The sequence below is a fragment of the Olea europaea genome, unplaced genomic scaffold (assembly GCF_002742605.1).
Source record: "Olea europaea var. sylvestris unplaced genomic scaffold, O_europaea_v1 scaffold792, whole genome shotgun sequence".
Taxonomy (NCBI): Eukaryota; Viridiplantae; Streptophyta; class Magnoliopsida; order Lamiales; family Oleaceae; genus Olea; species Olea europaea.
The window spans coordinates 194764-212754 of record NW_019266348.1 but is presented as its reverse complement, the minus strand read 5'-3'; the positions used below and the strand labels follow the sequence as shown (position 1 = coordinate 212754).

Genomic DNA, 17991 nt, shown 5'->3' with positions numbered 1-17991 from the left:
GCGCGTTTTCCGACCAGTCGTCGGCAGTGGAACTCCGGCGAGGAGAGTAGCGGCGCGTGCGATGGTTTTCGACGACGGTGTCTTCAGGTAGTTTTCTCCGGATGACGAGACGGACCTTGTGGTGGTGTCCAATTTCAGTTTTGGACAAAATTGTGGTTCTGGACTATTTTGCCCCTTGCACGTTCGGTAGTTTTCAGTTTTTGGTGTTGCAGGTTACAAGTTCTTCCTGATTTGATTGAGATTTTTCAGAGATGAATTCGTTGACGTATGAAATTTCGCTATTGGATCGCAATACAAGATTTTCGCTGTGGCAAGTAAAGGTGAGAGCTGTGTTGACGCAGATGGATCTTGATGATGCTTTGCTGGGTTTTGATAGGATGCCAGCAAACTTGTCTATGGAGGAGAAACAACGGAAGGATCGGAAGGCTTTAGCGCAAATCCAACTTCATTTATCCAACAATTTGCTGCAAGATGTTTTGAAGGAAAAGACAGCGGCTGCTTTGTGGCTCAAGCTGGAGCAGTTGTGCATGACAAAGAGTTTGAGGAGCAAACTGATTCTAAAGCAGAGGTTGTATTCTCATCGCATGGCGGAAGAAGGATCACTGCAGGACCACCTTGCTGTGTTCAAGGAGATCGTTGCAGATTTGGAGATGTTGGAGGTAAAATATGATGAAGAGGATCTAGCCTTGGTCCTGTTGTGTTCGCTACCCAATTCTTTTTCGTCATTTCGTGATACAATTCTGTATAGTCGTGACACGTTATCCATTGAGGAGGTATACAACGCCCTGTTCTCAAAAGAGAATATGGAATTGTTGATTGGAGATCCTGCATCTAGGAGTGGGGATACTCTTATTACTCATGGTGATCGACGGAGGGATAGATCGAAGGTGAAATACAGCAATGTGTATTGTTATTACTGCAAAAGGAAAGGACACATCAAAAAAGATTGCGACAATTTGCAAGGTAAAGGTGATTTACATGCAAATCATGCGGAGCAATCAGGTAATTCGAATAAGACTAATATTGCTGAAAATTTTTGTGATGATGGAGATATGATGTTGGCTGTATCTGATGGGGAATCCAAACCTGAGGAGTGGATTCTGGATTCTATTTGTTCGTATCATATGTGTCCCAATAAGACTTTATTTCAAACATATGAGACGGTGAAGCAAGGTGGAGTTGTCATGGGAAACGACCAATCTTGTCGGGTTGCAGGAATCAGTCGGGTCAGATTGAAGCTACAGGATGGAACAATGAGGACACTCGATCAGGTTCGCCATGTTCCAGACTTGACAAAGAATATCATATCACTGAGTACTTTGGATGAAAAATGGTACAAATTTTCTGGTGGAGGTGGAGTCTTGAAGGTTCGAAGGGGTGTCCGGGTTGTACTGGAGGGACAGAGGAAATCCCATTTGTACATCTTGCAGGGGAGCGCAGAGCCAGTTCAGAGACATTTGGACAAGTTTAGTACCGTTGTGGACATTCAATTTGGTACAGTACCTCTCAAGTTTGGCTCTGGGTCAGTTAAGAACTTTGCTCAAGGGAGTGTTGGTGATTCCGCTTTGCCACCAATTTTAGCGGGTACACTGTGTTCTTGTAATGCCAATGGACTCATGGAGTGTAGGTACAGTTTTGGAGATATCTGTAATGCTTTAGAAATCATTGAAGGTGACAATATTGGCAAGGGACCTTCTGATTGTGCATTTGGTTTGGTTTGTGCTATAGGGTGTGCTTCGACCCTGTCCAGTGATAGTTAATTTCAGGAGGAATTTTGGGAACCCGGATTTGGGTTCGGGTGTCACGTGTGGACGCCGAGCGGAGGAACATGTTTTCGTGGAGAGTTTGGTTACTGTGTTGAGAAGCTTTATTATTCTGATGCAGACGGATCATTTTCAATATTGGTTTGCTGCTGTTTACCTTTCCGATTGTGCAAAGCTAATTCAGATTTTTGCTTTTTGACTAAAAATGAAGTGTATATAAGCAATCATGTGGAAGTGGTGCCAATTCAGGATAAAATGTGGTCCAACACTGCTACTTCTATACTATTGAATTTCCATAATTTCATTTTAATATGAAAATTTTCTTTTTCGCTGAGTTGTCTTGAAAGCAAAAGGTATATATCAGAATATTGCCACCAAAAGGAAAAGAAAAAAAGGTTGATTGAAAGTCGAATGCTTCGTTTTGAGGGCATATTTTTAATTTTAAGAAAATTTGACAATGCATACGAAATTAATCTCCTAAATACCAGTGTGAACATAAAATCATACAAATATACAAAAAATAGCATTGTCATTGAGTGAAGATTTTATATATATCAACACAAATATTTAATTTGGGACAAATTTCACATTAGTTGCATAGAAAAGAGCATGTTATCACTATATTGAGTCCAACGAGATTTACTTACAGAAAATGTATCTAGGATGTGAATTATTCAAGATTTAACCAATAAACAATGTCATTATGGCAAAATGAAGGTAAATATTATAGTATAATATGAATCGTTAATGTTAATCGAGCAATAGTTTTGACGTGGAGCCACTGGCGGACCCACATGGGGTCATGTGGATTGAACTGATCCCACAAAATTTTGGTTTTTTTTTAAATCAAACAATAGTTGTTTTAAATCATTTTCGATTTACTTTAATACATGTCAAATGTCAAATGAAGTCGAAATATTGCATTCTTAATATTATTTCGAAGCGCTCATGACCTAATTTTTTGCTTCTTAATGGTGTGTGGAATGATTAATCATATGAAAAGTTACGACGTATTAAAATAGGTTGTTTCAAATTAATATTTCAAAAATTTCGATAATATGCTAACTTTTAAAATTTGCTAATAATCATGTACTATTCGGATCTACAAATCGCCGGTGTCATCTAGAAGCTCGTTTTGAGAACTATATCGTAGTCATATCGAATAGTTCAAACAAATACTGAAAATAGTTAAATATGCGTCAAACGTACATACTAAAAGAGGCGTTTAACTCGCATTTTCTTTTAAAAAAATCAATTATTTCATTAACGTTTATTATTTTTGCAAGATGAATTTTCCAATATAATTTATATCATTTTATTAGAAAATTTTACATGAAAATGACGTCAAAATTTCTAAAATCGTTGCGGATTAAATGTAATTTGAATTACTTTAAAATTATTTTTTCATTAAACTTAAATTTCATTTACTTTCTAAATTCAATGTGAATTTTATTTCAATTCATTTACTCATCCAATTTGATTTACTTGCCGTTAGCTCAACATCCATAATGACATGATAAACAAAACTATATATGTAAAAAAATTCATTTAATAATATTGATAATGATATAATTATAAGACATTTTCAAGTTATCAAATGTATATTAATTTATTTTCATTAATATTATAATGTTTAAAAAAGTTACGTATTAATTTTTAATCCCACAACCCAAGAAGGTTGGGTCCGCCCGTACGTGGAGCATCATGTGAACACGAGGGTGGTTGTACCTCGTAAGGAATTCTCAAAAGTAAAATCCAAAAGAAGATGGGTGATAAAGGGCTTAGTTGTGCCTTTCTTATTAGCTCGGGCTTTGAAATAATTGGTCGCGTTTTCCTCTAACATGCGGCTTCATACATTGATATAGTATTAAACTCAATACATTCACATTTATTTATTTATTTAAATTTTGTATTCAACGTCAAAAACATCAAATTATAGGAAAGGAAAGTGATATGTATTACTTGGGACCAACATTGCGATAACTTAATCAAATCCAGTTTCTACCTTTACCCTTGATGGAAAGAAACCCTAGTATAAAACCTGTGTTTATCTTCATCTGCTACATCAAAAACCCAAATATTATTTGAAGATTAAAAACAAAGGATGGAAATTCTTATGTCAAACTGGATAGATGTTCAATCTTTGCCAACAAGTTATGAATTCCCAACAGACAGAAGGCCTGGGGACAACTGTTCCTGTAATCAATGGTGGAACCGGGGGGTCACCCAAATTTTTTGTTTTGGTGATAAAGTCCTGTTTCATATCGGTTGAAATCTAAATTTAAATTAACAATTAGTTTTAATAACATATTTTATGAAATTCTTAACTTTTCAACTTTTATCCAAATTTACTAAAAGTATGATTTTAATCTTCACCAAACAAAGGCAAAATCACAAATTTTTCCCTCTCTTTTTGCTTTATCTTACTCTTTCCTTGCGCCTATTACCAAAACTTTAGCCCTTCTATATTTTTTTAAAATTTTGTCTATAATTTCTCTGCAAATTATCACATCTACTACAAATTTTATCTTCCCAATCAAAATTTCAATTAGTTAGAATTAAAATTTGCATTTTCTCTTATCCTATTTCTGTGTATAGAGTATGTCTGAATTGATTATATCTAATTTAATGAATTGTGTTTATTTGATTGATTATTAGTATTGAATATTTGTTATATATTTTTCCTTTCGATTACTTGAATTGATTGTTTATATCAAATATTCTACAAAATTTTTAAATGTAAATATGTATTTTAGTGTGATGAGCAAAATATTAATAAAATATTATGTTCGAATCAAATGGATAAAAATGATGAGCAAAATATTAATGAAAAATGTCTTTTAAATGTAAATTTGCATTTTCTCAGGTTAAGTATGAATTATTCAAAAATTAAGAATAAAGTATTTAATTTGTACAGAATTTGATTGTGCCCCTACCTATAATCAATCTCAAAAAGGCCAAAGGCCATGACAGAGTCGAGAAAATTCAGCAGATTTTTAATGCAAGCCAAGAATTTGGAATCTTTCGGGGTTCATGCTTTCTAGTTCTTGGGATTCCTAATTGTTACTGTAATTTACAAAAAACCAAGTGTTGTGAGCTGTTAATGCAGGTGATCAACCATGGAGTTTGTGATAGTTTAGTGGATGACACGATGAGTTTATTTAAGGAGTTCTTTGGGATGCCAGCTGAGTACAAGGCGAGCTTTTACTCGAATGACATCAATAAAAGTTGCAGAATTTACTCGAGCACATTGAACTACAACACAGAAGAGGTTCATTATCGGTAGGGATGTCAAAAGGGTCGAGCCGCTCGTCGGCTCGACTCATGAAAATGGGGCTCGTGGGCTGTCGTGGCTCATCGAGCCCCCAAAGTAAAGTGACCGTTTTGGTCACTTTTTCAGTGACCATTTTGATCACTAAAATAAATTTTTTTTTTTTAATTCCCCTCCCCCCCCTCTACTATAAATACATATTCTTCCAAAGATTTTTTTTCATATCAATTGCTACTCCAAGTCTCTAAACTCTCTTTTATTATATCAATTATCGAGTTTTTACTCTCTTGTACTGAAAAATATACAATATCAATTCAATTTTTACAATTTATTAATTACAATTTCAATTCATCCAATTCTCAATTCTCACAATCTCACTACATTTATATTCTTCTAGTTAAAATTTTATCATAAACAATCAAACAAATGGATCAACGCTCATTTGTTGAAAGCTTGTTCGATACAGGATGTGGGCCACATCATGGTGAATCGCCTAGGACGTCGCAAAGTCAATTTTCAAATGAATTTGTCGGTCTAAATGACCTACCAATACCTGAAGATGTTCACATCCATGGTCAAGGAAGCTACAATGCAATTGATTTGGATGATATTAATATTCTCGAAGCGGAACATGAGAATGAAGATGCTGAATTAAACATCCCAGATGCGAGGGGAAAGCGAAAGGCTAAAAAACAAGCAAAATGTTGAGATCACTTTAAATTGATTTCAATAGGAAAAGTCATCGATGGCCTTACAGAATCTAAAGCGGTATGTAAATACTGCCAACAAAGATTAGCATGCCAAAAAGGAATTGGTACCACCCATCTCAACCGCCACTACAAAGTATGTGCGGTCAGACATAGACTTCTTCCAGCTGGTCAAATACAATTGCAATGTGGCAGTCCAAGCGCCGGTTCTACAACTTCACCCCTATCCACGTAGGTGTATTCGGAGGACAATACTCGAACCGGAATGGTGAAATTTGTTTCGCCACTGAGTTGCCTCTGGTTATTGCAAACAACTAACACTTCGTCTCGTTCGTGAAAGAATATCTACAACCGAGGTACGTTAGGGTAAGTCGAAACACTCTTCGTGCCGATACAATAAATTATTTCAATAATTCAAAACAACAATTAATTATGAATTTGCAACAATATGGGGGTATTATATTTTTAACTTCTGATATATGGGAAGGGGTTAATAAAAGAGCATATATAGCTGCAACAGCACACTATATAAATTCACTTTGGTGCATGCATAAGAAAATTATTGCTTTTAGAATTATTGAGTTTCTTTACAATGCTAATAATATACATAATGCTATAATCAGTATTGTTAGAGAATATCATTGCGAGACTAAAATTCGATATTTTACTTTTGATAATACTAGTGTTAATAAAGTAGTCGTTGATAAATTGTGTAGAACACTTTAACTTGATTTTAGTGGGTATTTGTTTCATATTCGTTGTGTGTGTCATATCTTAAATTTAATTGTGCAAGATGATTTAAAACATATAAATGATGAACTTCAAAGGATTATGAATGAATTAGTATGTATTACGATCTCTCCTAGTAGAAAACAAGCATTTGAAGATTTTTGTGTTGACCTAGGGGTGATGACTGCTAAAACATTTGTTAGCGACGTAGGCCATAGATGGAACTCTGCTTTCTTGTTATTAAAGTCATGTAAAGATTTCGAAAATTTAATAACTGACTTTTATAACAATAGACACGTTAGAAATGATGACGATGGTATATTAAATGAATTTGATTGGATTTTAGTTTTGAAAGTTAAACGATTTTTGATATCTTTTTATGAGACCACAAAGATTTTATCGGGCATTTATTATCCTACAAGCTGTATGGTGCTTGAACGCTTTTATATAATTGTAAGAATATTTCATAAATATAAAAATGATCCTGCTTTTAGTGAAATTATAATTGCTATGAAATTAAAGTTTAGAAAATATTGGGAAGAACTGCCTATATTATTTCTTTTAGCATGCGCAAGGGACCCTCGATATAATATTTCGGGAACTAAATACGTAATTGATCAAATCAATAAAGTTTTAATACTTGATACACTTATCACCTATAAGAATTTAGAGCAAATATTATGTGGAATGTATGATTTATATGTGGAAAGAATGGGTGCTAATGTTAGTCGGGTACCCTCTGCACCTACTTCTTCTGCTGAAATTGAAGAAGATGATGCCGAAACAATGAATTTATTTCAAAGCATTAATACATTTAGTTATGATGCAACTGCAATATATTCATCTAGTGTCATGTCGTCTACATTTGTATCTCATCAAACATTGGCCGAAACTCAAAATGCGATGCCTGCCAAATTAATTGATTACTTCAATCATAATATGCCAATAGACAAAACAATTAAAAAAAATTTAGAAGAAGTAATTGAATTCTAGCGAAAGTATGAAAGGCGTTGGCCAATTGTTTCTGCAATTGCGAAAGATCTGCTGACACCTTTGGTTAGCACTGTTGCTTCGAAATTTGCTTTAGTGCAGGTAAAAGGGTTTTGACCGATACCAGAAGCCGACTGAAAAAAGATGTTTTGGAAGCGTTAATGTGCGTGAAGGATTGATAGGACGTTCATTTTCGACTACAAGAAAAATACGCTGAAATTGCATGTCATCAGGTAAATGATATTTGATTTAATTATATTAATCAAAATTTCTTTATTTTTTAATTGTTAAATTTAATTTTCTTTAAAAATTGTACACGTTACAACAAGTTGTTCGTGTACAATTTTAACTCTGCCTACTTAAAATTGATGTAGCCGGTCCCAAACCCAAATAAAGGAGAAGGGTTTACATTTTATCTACTTTAAAAAGAAATAAAAAAAATATATTTTTTTGTAAATGTATTTCAAAAAATAATTCGTCTTCATTATATAAATATTTTATACTTTATAAAAAGTATTACAATATGATATAAATAAAAAATTATTTTCGTTCAATTATTTGTATTTTTTAACACTTTTTATTTTTTTTAAAAGTGTTTTCTATTATTTCATTTATTTGTAAAACTCTTTAAAAAAAATATAAAAAATTTGGACGAGCTCGGACGAGCCACTAGCTCGTGGGCTGAGCCGTGCTCGCCCAATTTCGCTCGGCTCGCGCTAGCTCGTGCGATTAAGGGTCGAGCCGAGCCATTGCCACCACTAATTATCAGAGAGATAATTTCACTCATCAATGCCATCCTATTGAAGATCACATTCAACATTAGCCAGAAAGGCCAGTCAGATACCGGTATAATTCTTTATCTTTGTTTGCTTGATTTTTCACGAATAGTGAAATAAAAAAAGTCGGGTTGGTAGGTAATGGATAGGATTTTCACGTTTTCTTTTCAGAGAAGTTGGTGGTGCATATGGTGTTGAAGTGAGGACGTTTCTGTTAGGGATTTTGAATCTGATTTCATAAGGACTTGGAGTGGAACCGGGGGATTTCGTCAGTGATCTAAGTAAAATTCAGTTGCTGTCTATTAATCATCATATCTCATGTCCTAATCCAAGTTTGACACTGGGAATGCCTGAACATCGTGATCCTAATCTCATAAGTATGCTTCAACAATGTTCAGTACCAGGACTTCAGGTGTTCTTGGAGGGCAAATGGATGGGTGTTGAGCCTCTGCCCAATGCCTTTCTTGTCATCCCGGGGCTCCAGTTGAAGGCACCTCCGGAGGCAATTACTGAAACTGAACTCTTTCCCTGTTTTCCTTTCGGGAAATAAGTAACGGGAAATTCACTAGTCCAATATATCAAGTGGTAACACATTCAAATTAGGCTAGGACAACAATTGGCTCGATTTTAATTCCATCTCATGACATATTGATTGAACCAGCCAAAAGAATTCTTCAGCACTTTCACTGGGAAAATCTGTGATGCTGAAGTTGCCTAGGAGTTTTTCAAGAATAAGCCTGTTGAAAAGAAATAAGCATTAAGGACTTTGCTGCTATTGCTTTATCTTGCTTGTAATAAACATTTGTCCCTTGCAGATGGTGATTTTTCATTGTAATAAAACTATGTTTAAGATAAATATTCGTGACTTCAACGATACGCGAATGTTTGTTTATACCACTATAGTGACTGTACTACAACAAATTAAGCTTTATTCCGATAAATTTGAGGTCAACTACGTTAATATATGATTGGTGTAACATTAACTTGACCTTAAGAACGAGTATATTAGAAAATGAATAATTTATGTACGTTTATTTATAATCTAGGAATGAAGTAATATTTACGGAAAATCTCTTTTTGTATTTGTCTGGTTATTATTTAAAATGAAATGAAATATCGGATTTGATGAGGGTATAATAATACACTGGTTCTTGAATTATTTTCATTTAGCTAAAAGCTTTGCAAATAACTTTTCAAGTGTTAAAATATGAGTATATAATAATAACAAACTGAATACAGTGCTTAAATAAAAAAATTATACTTACTTTTTGATAGCAAACATGTTGTAACGTTAACGGTAAGTAAAACCCATTCTGCTTCTCAATTCGTTTCTCAGAAAAGCTCTCCCTCCCAAGGTACTTGCGTTTTTCCATATTGATTTAATTCAATTAAAATATCGCTTTCATTTTTAATAGATTGATTTATTCTTGCTCATATTGATTGATGCATTTGGATGTGTGTAATAATTTGAATTTTTAGGGGCGTAATTTTTTAATATCATTTCTGTTTTTATTCTGTCTCGGATCTTTGAAATTACTAACCGATTGTTGCTTCTTCTTCTTCTCCATTTTACCTTTTTAATTTTTTTTATAATTTTTTTTATTCGAATTACATTTTATGTCTGCCACTGTCTGTCTGTCCAAATATGATTGCCTCTTCGTTCGAAATTGAACGAGTTGGTTTAATCTTGTTCTAAATATCTAATGAATCTTAGTTTAGGAGAATTGTTTCTCCCTCTAGTAAGTTGAGACACACTCCTTCAGATCTGTAATTTCCACCGTAATATCAAGTTACGGTCCTTCATTAAAATTACCACTTGAGATTCACGATTTGAATTCTTTATGCCTCGTGTGAGTTCTAATGTTCATTTATAATCTTTTTGAATGCAGAATTTCGAACCCTAAGCTGTGGCAAGGTATTGATATCCAAAAGTGATCTCCAGATAATTTGGTCTTCTTAGCCATGAATTCTAGAAGGTTTTTGCCACTAATTATCTTATTACTTCAACAATGTGTTTACAAACTGTACCTTACAATTGCATTACTGTCTCAATTTTTTTCCCCCTACAAGATAATGTTGAAAATTATGGATTAAGAAGGATGGGAAATTTTGCATGTAGCATTGATTGACTTGTATTTTACATTGTATGGTTGCTATAATTTATGGTAGAAATGTATTAAATTATAAGTCCATCAAACAGCTACTTTGTAGTGCATACGAATTCAAGGATTTTATTTGTTTCTTAGATGATTGATGCTAGTGAAATATGTCAGGATTTCAAAAGCTTATTTGAACTATTTTCTTGCATAAAGTGGTGTTGGTTTTGACACATGCTATATGAGCATAAAACATTTTTAAGAACTAGAATTGAGTAGTTTTCTGATGAAGTGCATAAGAGTTTAGAGTTTATGATGAAATGGGACAGTCGCAAGGTAAAATAGTGTTTTTTTTTATTTTTTTATTTCATGATAACTTCGGGTTGGTTCGTTTTTGGCAAATTGCTAGTTTAATTCGATCAAAATCGAGCCAATGAATAAAGCTTAGCGCCTTCGGTCCTGACGCAGGGCCAATTTTGGGCAAAATCCATCGTTTAGGCCCTCGTTTAGGCCTTTTTGCTATTTATGGTAATTTTTATTTTTGTAATATCTTTTTCCATAAAATTTGGATTTATATTCCGTTTGTTAGAGGATAATCCTGAAGATAAGGATTTTCCATCTTAGTAGTGATCTCATATTTTTTTATTTTTGGAAAAATATCTTTTTATTCTATTTTCCGAATTTTGCTAGGTTTTTTTCTATTTAAGGCGTTGTAAGCCCTTTGAGGCGACAGTTCTTGAATTCAATAAAATTTTCCTTGAGAGTTTTCTCATTTTTGTGATTGTTCATCTTCCCTATAATCTTCCACTACGTCAGTTGGTATTAGAGCCGAAATCGTTCCTTCACCATGCTGTCAAGGAGACGTCCTGAAACTCGTGATGCCGCGGTAGAGGAGGTACATAGACGTGATGAAATCGCACAGCTACGTCGACAAGTGAAATTGCTGACACAGCAGATCGCTGCGCTTATGCCGCAGCAGCCTGCGCCTGCAGCCCAACAGTTTGAGGATTTTGATGATGAGAATCCGTTTGCACCGCTTGAACAACCATTGGATCTGCCAGTTCGCAGGAGAAGGGGTGGTCAGGAGAACCGACGTTGGGAATCAGGATTTAAGGTTGATATTCCAGAATTTTATGGTGGGTTGAGTCCAGAGGAATTCTTGGATTGGGTGACTGCAGTGGAGGAGATCTTGGAGTTTAAAGAGGTTCTTGCCGATATATGTGTGCCTCTCGTTGTGACGAGGCTTCGTGGGCGAGCAGCGGCATGGTGGCAGCAGACTAAAGTGACGAGATCCAGGCTAGAAAAACCCAAGCTTGCATCGTGGGACAAATTGAAGAAGCATATGAAGAAATAGTTTCTGCCTTACAATTATGTGCGGACCATGTATCAACAACTGCAGAATCTGTGTCAAGGTGACCACGAATTTTTATATGTTGGTTACGAGGAACGAGATGATGGAGACGGAGGAACAGTTGGTGTCACGGTACGTGGGTGGTCTTCGTCCCCAAATACAGGATACTCTCACTATGTTTGATCCTGTGACAGTTTCTGAAGCACATCAGAGGGCAATACAGATGGAGAAGCAACAGTCCAGGAGAACTACTAGTCCTTTCATTGCAGGGAGTTCTTCCAGTAACCCACAACAGCAGGTGACACGTCCTGGTAATCCTGCTCAATCTGGTCCTCCTAGAACAAATCCTATCCAACAACCAACACGTCCTGGGGTTAGTATTCGTTGTTTTGGATGCGGAGTTATGGACCATAGGTAGTCTGAGTGCCCCAAGAATCCGCGCAGGGGACTTTTTGTTGATGAGGGGAATGGCGATTATGATGTTTCGCCCGTATTTGACGGTGAAAGCGTAGAAGAAGCAACAGAAGAGGAAGAGTTTGTGGTTGGTGATGTGGGTCAGGCACTGGTGGTAAGGAGGAGTTTCCTAACTCCCTTGGAGAATAACACTGATTGGTTGCGTAACAATATCTTTCAATCGACATGTACTGTTGGAGGGAAGGTTTGTAAATTTGTTATTGATTCTGGTAGTTGCGAGAATGTGGTGGTTGAGGAGGTCGTTAAGAAGTTGGGTTTGCAGACTGAGAAACATTCCAAACCGTACAAATTAGCCTGGCTGAAGAGAGGGAACGACATAGAAGTGTCTCAACGTGCTCGAATCAGCTTCTCAATTGGACCTACCTACAAGGATCAGGTTTTATGTGATGTAGTAGAGATGGATGCGTGTCATTTACTGTTAGGGAGGCCGTGGCAGTTTGACAGGCACTCACTGCATGATGGATATACCAACACGTACAACTTTCTGTTTGGGGGAAAGAAAATTGTGTTACTACCGGATAAGGGTTCAGTACAAACAATTGAGAACAACGCCAATTTACTGACCAAAAAGAAGTTCGAGACAGAGATGGAGGAGTCTGGGGTAGTGTATGTGCTCGTGGGAAAGTTGATTGACAATGAGCATGAAGTCCCTCTCGCAGTTCAGCCATTGCCGAAGGGGTTTCATGAAGTTTTCCCAGAAGAGCTTCCAGATGGATTACCACCATTGCGGGATATGCAGCATCAGATTGACTTGGTGTCTGGTGCTGCCCTGCCTAACCGAGCGCATTACAGAATGAGCCCCACTGAGCATGAGGAGTTGCGCAGGCAAGTTGAGGAGCTTCTGGCAAAAGGACACATCAGGGAGAGTCTTAGTCCTTGTGTTGTTCCTGCTCTTCTCATGTCGAAGAAGGATGGCACGTGGCGCATGTGCGTGGGTAGTAGGGTGATCAATAAGATTACGGTGCGTTACCGCTTTCCTATTCCCCGCCTGGATGATTTGTTGGACCAGCTTATCGGTGCTTGTGTGGAAGACTGCATTTAAGACGAGGGAAGGATTGTACGAGTGGTTAGTCATGCCATTCGGCCTCTCAAATGCACCCAGTACATTCATGCGGGTTATGAATCATGCTCTTCACCCATTCATCGATAAATTTATTGTGGTCTACTTTGATGATATTTTAATTTATAGTGCTAATGATGATGATCATGTCCAGCACCTTCGAGAAGTTCTTTCAGTTCTTCGCAGGGATAAATTATATGCTGCAGTGAAGAAGTGTTCATTTCTTACTGATAGTGGTGTGTTCCTGGGTTATGTGATGTCAAAGGCGGGGTTAGCAATTGATACATCTAAAGTAGAGGCGATAAGTCAGTGGCCACAGCCCAAGACTGTCACTGAGGTGCGGAGTTTTCATGGTCTTGCTTCCTTCTATCGCAGGTTCATACCACATTTCAATAGCATCATGGCACCAATTACAGATTGCATGAAGGATGGTAGGTTCTAGTGGACTCACGAGGCAGAGTCGTCTTTCCAATTGATTAAGCAGAAGTTGACTACTACTTCAGTTTTGGTGTTGCCTGACTTTACCCAACCATTTGAGCTATATTGTGATGCTTCGAAAGTGGGTATTGGTGGTTTGCTGAGTCAGAACAACGGCCCTGTTGCATATTTCAGTGAGAAGCTTTCTGGCCCGAAATTTCGATATAGTACTTATGATGTGGAGTTTTATGCAATAGTCCAGGCCGTTCGACATTGGCATCACTATTTGTTCCATAAGGAGTTCATTTTGTATACAGATCATAACACCCTTAAACACCTTGGTACTTAGGATAAGGTATCTGCTCGACATGCCTCTTGGATTGCTTACTTACAGCAGTTTACCTTTGTGATCAAGCGCAAGGCAGGTGCCCTTAACAAAATTGCAGATGCATTGAGTAGGCGCCAAACTCTCCTTACAAAAATGCGAGTGGAGGTTCCAAGTTTTGACTGTTTGTGTGACTTATATGCTACTGACTCATACTTTTTCCATGTTATTCAAAAGTTGCAAGAGGGTGTGCAGTCGAACTTTGCATGGGTTGATGGCTTTCTTTTTCATAGCAATCAGTTGTGTATTCCAGAGGGCAGTTTGAGGTTGAAGCTCATTCAAGAATTGCATAATGAGGGCCATGTGGGTCGTGACCGAACATTGCAGCTTGTTGCTGCTTCTTACTTTTGGCCATCATTGCGCAAAGATGTCGGCAAGTTTGTGGAGCGTTGTCGGGTTTGCCACTTGGCCAAGGTCAAGGCGACAAATGTGGGCCTATATATGCCCCTGCCTATTCCAACCCAGGCTTGGACAGACGTGAGCATGGATTTCGCTATGGGACTCCCCAGGACTCAACCTGGGTTTGATTCGATCTTCGTAGTGGTTGATCGATTTTCAAAGATGGTATATTTCATCCCTACAAAAAGACTATAGATGCTGTCAATGTGGCCTTACTGTATTTTCGTGAGGTTTATCGCCTGCATGGACTACCTACATTTATTGTGTCTGATCGGGATACTCGTTTCCTCAGCCACTTATGGCGCAGCTTATGGCGCTCGGTAAATACACGGTTGGACTTCAGCAGTGCACATCACCACAGATGGTCAAACAGAGGTTGTTAACCGTGCCTTGGATGATTTATTACGTTGCCTGGTTGGTGATCACATCAAGTCGTGGGATTAGAAGTTGTGTTAAGCAGAATTTGCTCACAATCATGCTGTTAACCGAAGTACAGGTTTTAGTCCGTTCCAGGTGGTGTATGGCCTTGTTCCTCGTGGTCCTCTTGATTTGGTTCCAGTTTCTACTTCTGTTAAAATGCATAGTAAGGCCGATGACTTTATTCAGCAATTGTAGCAGGTTCCCTCACAGGCTCATGATCAGTTGCAGGCTGTTGTCACTGAGTATAAGTGTGCTGCGGATCTTAAATGCCGACATTTTGAATTTGAGGTAGGTGACTTTGCTTGAGCGGTGTTAACAAAGGATCGTGTTCCTGCTCATGAATACAACAAGCTTACTGCGAAGAAGATTGGTTCATTGGAGGTCATTGAGAAGATCTATTTGAATGCTTACCGTTTGAAGCTGCCCAGTCATATTCGTACATCTGACGTGTTCAATATCAAGCATTTGGTGCCATTTCGTGGTGATAATTCTGATGATGATGAAGCTCCTTTCCCGTCAAATTCGAGAGCGAATTTTTCCCACCTTGGGGAGAATGATGAAGTGTATAAGGGATTAGAGTTTATGATGAAATGGAACCGTCGCAAGGCAAAATAATGTTTTTTTTTTATTTCATGATAACTTCGGGTTGGTTTGTTTTTGGCAAATTGCTAGTCTAATTCGATCAGAATCGAGTCAATGAATAAAACTCAACGCCTTCGGCCCTGACGCAAGGCCAATTTTGGACAAAATTCATCATTTAGGCCCTCGTTTAGGCCTTTTTGCTATTTATGGTAATTTTTGTTTTTGTAATATCTTTTTCCATAAAATTCGGATTTATATTCCGTTTGTTGGAGGATGATCCTGAAGATAAGGATTTTCCATCTTAGTAGTTATCTCATATTTTTCTATTTTTGGAAAAATATCTTTTTATTCTATTTTCCGAATTTTGCTAGGTTTTTTTCTATTTAAGGCGTTGTAAGCCCTTTGAGGTGACAATTTTTGAATTCAATAAAATTTTCCTTAAGAGTTTTCTCATTTTTGTGATTGTTCATCTTCCTTATAATTTTCCGCTACATCATTTTCACTCTGGATAAATGACATAAAATATTTGTGTTTCAAGGCTAATATGGCTTCTGGGATTATGGAGTTCGATTCTGTTGGTGTTGGTTTAGCACTAATGAACGTCCCGATGATTCATTTGTTGAACTTGTCAGTATCAAGTATTGGTTTTTCTAGGTTTTGGAGTTTACCTATTGTAGACAAAGGAAAAGAATGCAGAGTAAAAGTGTAGATATGGTTTTACGGAGGAGCCCTTGATCACATGAATTCAACTGGAATTCATTTTCCTAAGGTTCTCAAAATTGTTACCTCCAAAGAAGATTGTCTCTATAACCATTTTAACTGTGTCCATTTACAGTAAAACCTTGTCAACCTCAACTATTTTATAAACTAGAACAGCTTACTGATGAATTTCCTTTCCTATTGCTTTACATTCTACTGCATAAGAGAGTAATTATGCTTTACAATCTTGCATGTGAATACCATAATTGGTTAGAAAGATGAAGTGAGGATAGTCCCCATATTTTATATTCATGTTAACACCCAGCAAAAACAATTGAATAAACAATCGTCTCACCATAAAAAATCTGAATTTTCACTTGATTTGTTTGAAAAGGGGGAAGAAATCAACAATAAGATGTTACATATGTTTTCTCAAGGTATGACACTAGTTCTCCCTTTTTTCACAATCTTGACACTAATGGTCATGGTAAAACAGAGTGAAAGGGTTCATCCAGAAAGCTAAAGGGACCTTTAGATGGTTATTTTCTTCACACATAATGTAATGTGTTCTCTAACAATTGTAGCAGAATATCTCAGTTTTATACATGTCTTAGTTGGATAAATAGCAATCCTGTAAATGTCACCAAGACCTTTTAATCCCAGTAAGCCTAAAGCTCTTGAATCTGAGGGTCATCGTGTATTGGAATCTTTACTAGTGAGTTTTTGGAAATCAAGTTTATTATATTCACTATTCACAATGTACTCTAGTCTTTTTGAGTTTGTTTATAAAACATTTGAAGAACCTGTTCTTTGATATCCTCCCATTCTAGTACTTCACTACATCCCTTCTAATTCAGGGAGCGAAATACTAGAGCTGCTCTTTTTGATGGTATTGAGGAAGGTGGTATCAGGGCTTCATCTTCTTATTCCTCTCGTGAAATTGATGAACAAGAGAATGACAGAGCAATTGATGGGTTGCAAGACCGAGTTAGTCTGCTGAAAAGAGTAAGTTTGTAATTGCTGGAATTGATCGTTTCTTGGTGGAAAAAACAAAATTATTTCTTACCTTACAGACAGGTAGATAGCAAAGTTGTGCTATTATTTTGACGATTTCTTGATACATGTGTGAAATTTTTAGCTCTTAAAGCATTCAGTGAAAGTGGAAAAAACGTCAATTATATTTATTGTTTTAACATATGTTGGCTATTTAGTTGTATGAAATATGGAAATCATCTGTGTATTTTTAGCTTTTTATTATATATTTCTTATCCAAGTCTTGAGCATGCTCTGCATTAACAGTTGTCAGGTGATGTACATGAGGAGGTCGAGGCTCATAACAGTGTGCTGGACAGGATGGTGTGTATACAGGAGAAACATTTTCCGTTATCTTGAATACTTATTAGCAGTATCATTGTAATGTACTTGATTTTTCTAACTTCGGGTTTTTAGGGCAATGACATGGATGCTTCAAGGGGAGTTTTATCGGGAACCATGGATAAATTTAAGATGGTATGCGAGACCTAGCATTTACTCTGTTGCCATTACCTTAACTTTTCCTTTGGTTGCTTAATTTTCTTAGTATGATTGTGTTACTTTTTGTAGGTGTTCGAGACCAAATCAAGCAGGAATATGTTTACGCTTGTGGCATTGTTTGTGGTTATTTTTCTCATTATCTACTATCTCACCAGGTAAGTGGGGATAAAAATGCGAGAAACTCAGTAACTTCCTTTGGACCGGCGATTTTTGTGACTGCTTCATTGATAGTCATCATCAGAATGTAACATGTCATGACCTTGTAATCTCTATGAAGGGACTCTCATGCAACTTGCACTTGAATATATGGGACGGTTAGCAATTTCTTTGGCTTTTAAT

General features: G+C 36.7%; 1 protein-coding gene across 3 annotated transcripts; it reads left to right on the top strand.

The window, feature by feature from the left end:
- The first annotated feature begins 9466 nt into the window (after positions 1 to 9466).
- On the top strand, positions 9467 to 17976 carry LOC111391426 (bet1-like SNARE 1-1). 3 transcript variants are annotated; one of them, XM_023016642.1, is made up of 6 exons: positions 9467 to 9591; positions 10126 to 10212; positions 16977 to 17124; positions 17419 to 17475; positions 17569 to 17628; positions 17722 to 17976. In XM_023016642.1, the coding sequence occupies exons 2-6, from the start codon at positions 10199 to 10201 to the stop codon at positions 17809 to 17811; spliced, it is 369 nt and encodes a 122-aa protein (XP_022872410.1). In that variant the 5' UTR covers positions 9467 to 9591; positions 10126 to 10198; the 3' UTR covers positions 17812 to 17976. The 3 variants fall into 3 exon arrangements, with proteins under 3 accessions (XP_022872410.1, XP_022872412.1, XP_022872411.1); XM_023016644.1 differs by having other exon boundaries at positions 9513 to 9533; XM_023016643.1 differs by lacking the exon at positions 9467 to 9591 and adding an exon at positions 9850 to 10025.
- Positions 17977 to 17991: the final 15 nt, after the last annotated feature.

Coding starts and splice junctions, on each gene's coding strand:
- LOC111391426 (XM_023016642.1), top strand. Junction 17,125..17,418: donor GAGTTAGTCTGCTGAAAAGA/GTAAGTTTGTAA, acceptor CTGCATTAACAG/TTGTCAGGTGATGTACATGA. Junction 17,629..17,721: donor CCATGGATAAATTTAAGATG/GTATGCGAGACC, acceptor TACTTTTTGTAG/GTGTTCGAGACCAAATCAAG.